This window comes from Chrysemys picta, unplaced genomic scaffold (genome assembly GCF_011386835.1).
Source record: "Chrysemys picta bellii isolate R12L10 unplaced genomic scaffold, ASM1138683v2 scaf1990, whole genome shotgun sequence".
In the NCBI taxonomy this organism is placed as follows: Eukaryota; Metazoa; Chordata; order Testudines; family Emydidae; genus Chrysemys; species Chrysemys picta.
Window position 1 is genome coordinate 1 of NW_027054695.1, and position 9,111 is coordinate 9,111.

At 49.6% G+C, this 9,111-nt stretch overlaps 1 protein-coding gene across 1 annotated transcript; it reads right to left on the reverse strand.

Annotated features, from left to right (window-relative positions):
• Positions 1-34: 34 nt before the first annotated feature.
• LOC135980148 (alpha-mannosidase 2C1-like) lies at positions 35-8,753 on the reverse strand. Its single transcript, XM_065580212.1, has 12 exons — positions 8,643-8,753; positions 7,798-7,914; positions 7,312-7,407; positions 6,674-6,819; positions 6,279-6,402; positions 4,955-5,076; positions 3,852-3,937; positions 2,223-2,384; positions 1,711-1,793; positions 1,441-1,535; positions 858-962; positions 35-495 (listed from the first exon to the last, which is right to left on the reverse strand). The coding sequence occupies exons 1-12, from the start codon at positions 8,706-8,708 to the stop codon at positions 252-254; spliced, it is 1,446 nt and encodes a 481-aa protein (XP_065436284.1). The 5' UTR covers positions 8,709-8,753; the 3' UTR covers positions 35-251.
• Between the last annotated feature and the right edge of the window lie 358 nt (positions 8,754-9,111).

Sequence of the window (9,111 nt, forward strand, 5' to 3'; positions counted from 1 at the left end):
CAGCTCAGACTCTCGGTAAGTTTGGCAGTATATGCAGTAAAGGCTAGATGGGAATAGGGGCATCCAGGAGAGGCAGCAGAGGTGATGGGTGTTGCCTCCAGTGAGGAGACGCGCCTGTCTTTGGTTACGAATGTTCACTATCTTGGCTGCTTCTTGACTCTCCTCCAGTTCCGGTCTTGGCTTGCCTAGGATGCAACCTTTCCTTGGACCTCGCCCCAGTCATCCACCTTTGCCACCTCTATGCTCCATTCCTACAACACACTCATCCTTCTGGGATTCTCTCCTCCCCCACAGCAGTCTATATAAGGCGGGCGTGGCCTGCACAAGCCTTTCCAAACCTGGGTCAGGAATCGAAGATAAGGACACATGGCATCCAGGATGACTTCTTGGGTGATGACACTCCGCTCACTGATCTGCAGAGAGAATTTCACACTTCCTCGCAGGCCCCCAGCCAGGACAATCTCCAGAGGCTTCACAAGGGTTGTGATTGGCTTCCTAAAACAGATGTCAAGCATAAGGGTTAAGATTCAGGGGGTGACAGCTCTGTGTTCAAAAGGTTAAGGTAAGGCTCCTACACTCGGAAGACAAGAGGGGAGCAGGGATACTACCCCCCACCTGAGGCTGCATTTTTCTCACCAGAGGAATTCTTAGAACCCCTCCCAGGTGCTGTGTAATCTTACACTATTCTACGCTACTCCCTTGGACACGAAGAGCTGGAAAGAACAAGCACATAGTTTTCCATTGCAGAAGTTTTGTCCTCTCTCTGGGAAGTTGGTTCTTTGCTACAATCCCAAGAGGCAGAGAGCTTTGCAGAGTCCTAAAAAAGTACCAGTACCCACAATGCACTGCTCACTTACCTGGTTTCCAGGTGATAATCCATCACGTCCCAAGCATCCCAGTACAAGGGAACATCATCAAATATCACAAACTGGTTAGCGCAGTGACCATCCTGGACTGACTCTCTGAAACAAAGCAGGGAGGCAGAGGATCAGCAAGGGAACAAGAAGCTGCAGTGGATGACATAAGAATTCTGTGACCTGAAACAACATTCCAACAGCCTGGAAACAGACACCTGCCACTTTAGCTTCTCTGGGAGGAGACTAGGTGGGAGAAATGAACCAGCCTTTCATTTGGCCGACTGATGTTCAAGCCCCACAGGCGGGCTTAGTTATGATGAAACTGAGGAGGAGAGGAGGCCTCAAATTAGTCCCCACTGGGTTTCACACCCCAGTCTGTCCAGGCAAGATGGAATCATTGGAAATGATTTCAGTGAGAGCAGATCCATATTCTACGAACGTTAAGTAAAACCAATGTAGACCGTCAGCTCTTTGGAGCAGGGTCAATTTGCTCCTGTATTTGCCCAGTGCCTGGCACAACGAGCCCCAGTCTGGATTGGCCCTCAGGAATGGCTGCAATAAACACGATGAATAATCGTCATACCTCCCCGAGTGCACTAAGCGAAGCGACATCACGCGCCCCATGGAGTCCAGGTGAGCCGCGATAACCCCATTCTCCATGGTCACAGAGCCATCTGCCTGGTGAGAAAGAAGAAAGAATCAGAAGAGAGCACAGGCTCCACACCAGCCAAAGAGTGAGTGTGTGTGTGTGCAATGCTACAAGTTACTGAAAATGGTGTTGCAAATCCAGTTTAGGAGCTTGGCCCATGGAGCTTTCTGATGTGCAAGCGAAGAATCCAACAGGGCGGCTCACCTGTTTTGTCACCGTCACGGGATGAGGGGGTGTTAATGAATCCTCCACGGCAGAGCAGCCCATGCTAGGCACCTTCACCAGGGCTGAAAGGAAGAGAGGCAGAGCGGTTCACTCAAACGCTTTTCCCTTTAGGAGATGTCTTCTCTCTCACTGTGTGCCATTGGGCCCCCTCTTCACTAGGAAATACCTCCCCCCTGCTCTGATGTCCAGGAGCTTCCCATGTGAAAATAATTTTCCATGTGATGCTGAGGGAGATGGAGCCTATTTCTAGAGATCATGGATAACCCTGATCTAGAGATAATGGATAAGCCAATGTCTGTCTCAGCTGTGCGAGAAGCAATGGCTCTGTATCCTCCATGTGACTGGAATTAGACAGCCATCACTTTGTTGGTCTATTTTTCCTGGTCCACCTCCCCTGCTCTGCGCCTGTCCCCCGCACCAGAAGATTTAGGGTGCATCTGTGCTTTGTGGGGGATGATCTGCAAGTCTTTAGATAGGCAGGACAATGGCACCTAAGGTCTTTGCTCCAGTCCTGGAGACGACTTCAGTCCGTTCCCAGGGCAAAGTGTTCAGAACAAGGAGGCTTTCTGCTGTCTCGGGACCAGTCGGCAAAAGTTCTCCAAACAAGGACCAAACAGCATCTTTAATGAGGAGACCACCCATGCTACGGATTTCTGGGCAAAGAAAAGGCATTTCAGTTCAGAGCAGACTATTATTAATTATAGAGCACCCCAAAGTTGGCTAGGCCCTTTAGAGACATACAAAAAAGACAACGGAGTGAGAGAAAGGATGTAGTACACACTGGCCTCAGAATTGCTTGTCCATTTGCCCCATCATGCCTAATCTTACTAAGCAAGTTCTCTTTACTCTTAACCCTAATTCCCCCAACTCCCTTCCATTCAACTGGTGTGTTTAACTCTGGGCTGCATTTTTTCCAGTTAAACTCTGGATTCCCTCCTTGCACCATCCTAACATTCCTCCGTCTTCCATGCAAATTCAGACTGGCCATAAAACATACATTTTTTTAACAGTGAGGGTAATTACCCCTTGGAACAACCTACAAGGGTCGTGGTGGATTCTCCATCATTGGCAATTTTTAAATCAAAGCTGGATTTTTTTTCTAAAATATCTGTTCTAGGAATTATTCTGGGGAAGTTCTCTGGCCTGTGTCATACGGGAGGTCAGCGAATTCTTTCCCAAGTGTCTGGTTGATGGGTCTCACCCACTTGCTCAGGGTCTAACTGATCTCCACATTTGGGGTCAGGAAGGAATTTTCCCTCCAGGTAAGACTGGCAGAAACCCGGGGGGGCGGGGGGTAGTTGCCTTCTCTGCAGCATGGGGCATAGATCACTTGCTGAACTAGTGTAAATGGTGGATTCTCTGTAACCTGAAGTCTTTAAATCATGATTTGAGGACTTCAGTAACTCAGCCAGAGGTTAGAGGCCTACTACAGGAAGGAGTAGGTGAGGTTCTGTGGTCTGAAATGTGCAGGTCAGATTAGATGATCATGATGGTCCCTTCTGGTCTTAAAGTCTACAAGTCAGTGAGATGATCACAATGGTTCTGAATAGCCTTGGAATTGTTGCATCTCTGCAGCCATTCCTAGCAACCTCCCAACAATCCTCCCCATCCCCACTGCTCAAACCAACCCTTCACATGCACAGTCTCTTCTAGTGTCACAGGACTCCTGGGGCCACGGAGTCTCCACCTGCAGGGGGGTGGGGGTGGGGGTCTTCTGCTTGCCAGACTCTGTGTAACCAGATACAGTTGGGGCTTGTTTTCTCTGGGTATCGACAAATGGCATAATGCAGACTGGCTGAGTGCAGTGGGGCCACGGCCCAGGGCACTATGGGCATCCTTCCTCCTACCAGCCTCAGTGGAAGCAGGATGCGCAGGGCAGGAAAACAGATTGGGTCCCATTAGTTATTACCAACACCAAGAGCACCACCTATTAATGTGGAGTCTCTGATGCCTGTAGGGCTTGTAACAAAACCAAACCACAACCAAACATTCACCAAACCAGGCAAGGAGTCAGATCAGAAAGCAGGAACACCACCTTTCAAAGCCCACCTGACAGAGGGTGTTACAATGAACCCAACCCACTTGACAGGAAAAGCCTCTTAGCACAAATCACTCCTCACCTGCGTAGTATCTCATGGCATCCTCCACAACTAGCTGGATACAACTGCCCGGCAACACGTCGTGGAACTGATTCAGGAGCAGCAGCCTGAGCACGGGGGACCGAGGCAAGAACCAGAAGAGAGCTATGGATTAGTATCACTATGAATGAACTATGCCATCCTCATTCTAGAGGACAAAGCCCTTTGTATCTTGCTGCCGGCTGATGGGGACTGCAATAGCCAGGCAGTTCTCACATGCACATGGTAACTGTGGCCTTCTGGCTTCAGGTCACCACTTTCACTCCATCCATCAAAAATGTGAGTTCTGATGGACCCTGCTCTGCTGCTCTTGGAGACAAGAGAGAGTGCAGCCAGCTCACAGACTCTGAACTCTCTTAGCAGTCACCCAAGCCAGGCATTCCTAGCCTTTTTCTGGGAGGATTCCCTGGGCACAGGTTTGGGAATTCACAGAAACAAATATACTTGTTCCTTCAATTCCCTGCCTTGGCAGTAACCTTGGACATTGGTGGCATCTCAGTGTCTCCTGGTCTCTGCCTGTGGCACACAATAGTTCAGCCTCCTGAGGACCAGAGGGGTATTTCTAATAGCCTGTGATATACAGGCAACTATGACATACTTGTCCATAAAATGAATTCTTCTAAATCAGTCTGTTGAGAGACTGCCTGGGGTTTGGTCTAAGCTATAAATGAATGAGGCTATTTTTTGGTTTGCTACTTAATATATTGTTTGTTACTATCTCATCTAATGAAAACACTGTGTCCACTTGTTTTTTATATACCTGAATGTGCTTAACGCTAGAGCCCGGCAAATCTGCGGTTATCCACTTATATCCGCAGATATCTGCATCCGCGGAGGCGGTGGTATTGTTTACCATCTTTGCAGATCGCGGATTGGATGCTGATCCAAATTTTTGTATGTGCGCAAAGCTCTACCAGTGAGGTAGGGTGCGGATGCAGATGCATATAAAAGGGGGAGTGCGGATCGCAGGTCAGATACAAGTTAATTATCACAGCTGCAGATCCAAATTTCTGTATCAGCGGAGGGCTCCGATTATCACTGCAACTTTATCCAATCAATGGTGGCACTCGGACGAACTACTTTACCTCCAGAGATGCTGCAGTTTGATGGAAGGATACTGGAAAGTATTTTTCTGGGTCAGAGCAAAACTACTCAGTACTTCAGCATCATGGAGTATCCGCTCGCACTCCCGATTCCCTTTCTTTATCTGATCCCAAAGTAGGAGAAAACAGGTTTTTAGGAAGAGCTATATCAGAGGAGATTTTTACCATCTGTAGCAAAACATTATATCAGGCATTAGGATGTAGACAGTATCTATTACTGGGGGGAGGGATAGCTCAGTGGTTTGAGCATTCCTGCTAAACCCAGGGTTGCAAGTTCAATCCTTGAGGGGGCCAGTTAGGGAACTGGGGTAAAAATCTGTCTGGGGATCGGTCCTGCTTTGAGCAGGGGGTTGGACTAGATGACCTCCTGAAGTCCCTTCCAACCCTATGATTCTATTATGTATTCACAAATAGCAATGAGATTCTCTTTTCCCTGAGGGTACCTTCTCCAGAGCCCCTCCCACTGTAACAGCAGAGATTACAGTCGCTCAGAAATTAGCTAGCTGTTCTGAAAGATGGTACTTCCCACAATGCTCTGTTAATCGATAGCAGCACGCAATGCTGCCGTGTCAGTTTTGGAAACAAGGGGTTTGGGTGGCAGCCTCTCTGTACCATGTTTACAGAGGTCAGGCAGAGAGAGACACTCAGCTGAGGGCTGAATGCCCCTTCCTACTATGGGGAAAACCCCCAGTGGCTCAGCAATCAACCCGAGATCCAATGAGCAGCTTTTGCTCATCTCTGGCTCAAACAAGAGCATCCCTCTTGTTTTCAAACGCAGTTCAAAGAGACCCTGTCAAATAGTTTAAAGCTGAGACTTAAGGCCTGTAAAGAAGAAAACCTGAATTAACCAAAAGCAGTGCTAAAAACCCCAACCCACCAATGCTGTGCCAGTGTATGAGACCTAGAAAGCAGACCGACTAGAAACAGGGTGTGTCTATGCTAGAACAAGGCTAGCAGAAATGGCATTCAAAACGGACCATCTGCAAGAGTCTTGTCTACACTAGGGCACAAGCCGATGGGAGTTTTCTGTAAATTTTCCTGGTGCAGTCAGAGCATCAATCATTGTAGCACATAGGGCTCTGTCCTGATAACTTCTATTGGACTAACTGTGAAAATGACACGGGCTCGCAGCTTTAGAGAATCACAAGGTCTTTGTCAGGTCCTACTATGGCACTAAATTGCACCAATGAAGGCACACCAAGGAGATGGATTCAGAGTGGAAGGCTCCCCTACTGGTCAGAGTTAACCTGATCTAGATAGTTTCCACCCACTGCCTTATCTCCCCTCCCATCCCGGGCATGGTAACCTGGGTCTGGGTGGTATAAGTGCCGTTGTGTAGCTCCAGGAACAGTTCTCCTATCCAGGTGAACAGCTGGGTCTTCTCCTTCTCCAGCATAGAGAAAAACCGGTCAGGTGTGGACATCTGAACCCTATGGGGGAGAAAGGCAGATAGCAACAATACAGGCTCAGCAGCTGCTGCCCCCTGCAGAGGGAATGAGGAGCCCTGTGGTTCCTTCCCTAGCACAAGTCGATGGATTGCAAGTGGGAAAGCAACAGCCCCAGCTGTGAATCATCAGCTCCCTCCAGCCCCACTCTCCAGAATGGTAGGACCAAAGGGGTTAGCAAAAAGCTCTCAAGAGTCGGCAGTCAGCACCAAGCTCTGAAGGACACATGAGGAGAGAGGGTAGAGCCTCCCCAGACCTGGGCAGCCCATCTGTATCACTCATTCTCTTCATCCTGTCCAGCATCTTCTGGGTCGGGCCACCTCCTCCATCTCCAAACCCAAAGAGAGCGGCACTGTGGTTCACACGGCCTTTGTCTCTGTTGTTGTTCATGGTTTTCATCATCTAGAGAAGATTACATATACACATGACATGTAGTGTCAGGCCCCCTCATAGTCAAGCCAAGGAGAGCCCTGCAGGCGTAAAGATCAGGCACTAGCTTGTTGTCCTCTTCTCACCATGTTCATTCTCTTTTCAGCTCTGCCTCCCGGGACACATCCACCAGGGCCCAGGGAGACAGGAGAATCTGGAGAAGTTGAGAGCCCTCCTGCAGTGACTCATCAACTCTCCACTCCCCCGTGGATTTAGCTTTAAAATGCAGCTCATTATAAAAAACTCAAGGCTCTGACACATTGCATGGACAGACAAATCTGGGCTTTACTCCAAACACCCCACCTGCTTGTCCTATCACCTTTCCCCACCTCCTCGTTATGTGGCACTCCCCTCCAACAGCCATTGTTTACAGCCCAGATGGCGGTGACATTCCCTTGCAAGCTGGGTACACTGGGACAGAAAGACAGAGGCAAACCCATCTGCCTACAATGTCCTATCGCTCACCTCCTCCACTCGACCTTTTAGGGCATACGAATTGCCAGGCGGGAAATGGGTCAGAACTTGGGAGCCATCGATGCCTTCCCAGAAAAAGGTGCTATGCTGGAAGAGAGCAAAATGTCACCAAGGGGGAGTCTATTACAGCCTCACAGGGGGACACCGCAGGGACAGCCAGAGTGGGGCGCATTAGTCCAGGGAGCTACTGAAAATAAACTTTTGGTTGCCCACCATTAACTTTTCAAAGCTGTTGGCTTCATACTTCAGCACCTTACCATGATATGATCAGTAGCCAAATCTTCTCTTGTTGTGGGCTATGAACTACCTGATCCAGTCAGCCTCACGTAAAGCTCTGGTGAGCTCTCTGAATGAGGGCCTATGCCCAGAGAGCCAAAGGAACAGTTCAGCTAGTACGAAGATTGGTCACATGCAAGCCCACTGGACAGACTCCCATACACACATGCACGCCCCCCACAGCAGGAAAGGCCAGCTCACCGGGAAGGTGTTCACCAGGCTCCAGCTGAGTTTCTGAGTGAGGAACCATTGTATCCCACAGCCACGCATCAACTGGGGCAGCTGGGCCGAGTATCCAAAGGTGTCTGGCAACCAGAACTGGGAGCAGAGAAGAGAACGTGCGAGAGAGAGAGAGAGAGAGAGAAACACAACCCCGTCACCTGCTCAGGTGTCTCTCAGACAATGTAGCCGGGTGCACCTATCTCCCCACACATCTCTAGGACAGAGACGGGAACAGGCCCAAATTCTGGATACCCCATATAGTCAGCCACGTATCACTGCGGCCCTAGTGCTCTCCACAGGGCCCCTCAGCCTGGAGGAAATATTGCTAGGTAGTGGGTGCTATATGAACTGGCCAAGGCCTATGTACTAGGAAGTAGGAAGAGGTACGCTGCACTAATATATCCAAGGCCCTAGCAGCCTCCGGCTGGAATTTCTTGTGGATGGTCCAGCAGTTCAGGCACTAGTTTAGGACTTGGGAGATCTGGAATAAAGTCCCTGCTCTGCCACAGACTTCCTGTGTGACCTTGGACGAGTCACTGGGCCTGTCTGTGCCTCAGTTTCCTCATCTGTACAGTGAGAATAGCAGCACTGCCCTTCCCCACAGGGGCGCATGAGGTTAGATACAAAAGAGATTGAAAGAACTCAAATATGATGGTGATGGGCCACATACATACTTTAGATAGATCACTCCTAAGTGAGCGTGTCCCACCAAGAATGAAGCAGAGACACTGGGAATATCAGCTCTAAAAGGGACCACATGGATCACCTCCGCCACCCCCAGAGAGGGAACATGTAGAGGGGATCCACCGAGGAGGAACACGTACCTCCGAGCAAAGCTTCCCAAACTGCTGCTGGAAAAACCGCTGTCCCTGCAGGAACTGACGCACCATTGATTCACCACTGGGAAGATTCCCATCCTGGAAGACAATGGCAACTGAAGAATTCTGTGCAGATCGCCTGCCCCACTTGCCAGCAGAGAAAGGAGAGTGGCCACCCCAGTAACATGCACCCCATGGCAGGCCCAATCCATACAGCTCCCAGCTGAGACACTGCAGTCATGTATGGTCATGACACACCCTCCAGAGGGGTGAGGGAGGGCAACAGAGTCTGGGGAGAGGGAAGAGCTTGTTGACAATATAGCTGAGGGTGCTACTGGGTTATGGTTCCAGGGTATAAGGCTGCCTAATCTAGAGTTAGGGGTACACAGTGTAGGACTCCCTGGAATAGGATTAGAATTACAGTTGGTAGGACTCCCAAAGCTAGTGTTATGGTTCCAGAGGGTCAGGCGCCCAA

What these genes read in the sequence shown, in the direction of transcription:
- LOC135980148 (XM_065580212.1), bottom strand. Translation starts at nt 8,708, where the DNA reads ATGGTGCGTCAGTTCCTGCAGGGACAGCGGTTTTTCCAGCAGCAGTTT. An exon ending in TTGGGAAGCTTTGCTCGGAG is followed by an intron (nt 7,915 to 8,642) that starts GTACGTGTTCCT and finishes CTCTGCTCCCAG; the next exon opens with TTCTGGTTGCCAGACACCTT. An exon ending in GCCTGGTGAACACCTTCCCG is followed by an intron (nt 7,408 to 7,797) that starts GTGAGCTGGCCT and finishes GCTCTCTTCCAG; the next exon opens with CATAGCACCTTTTTCTGGGA.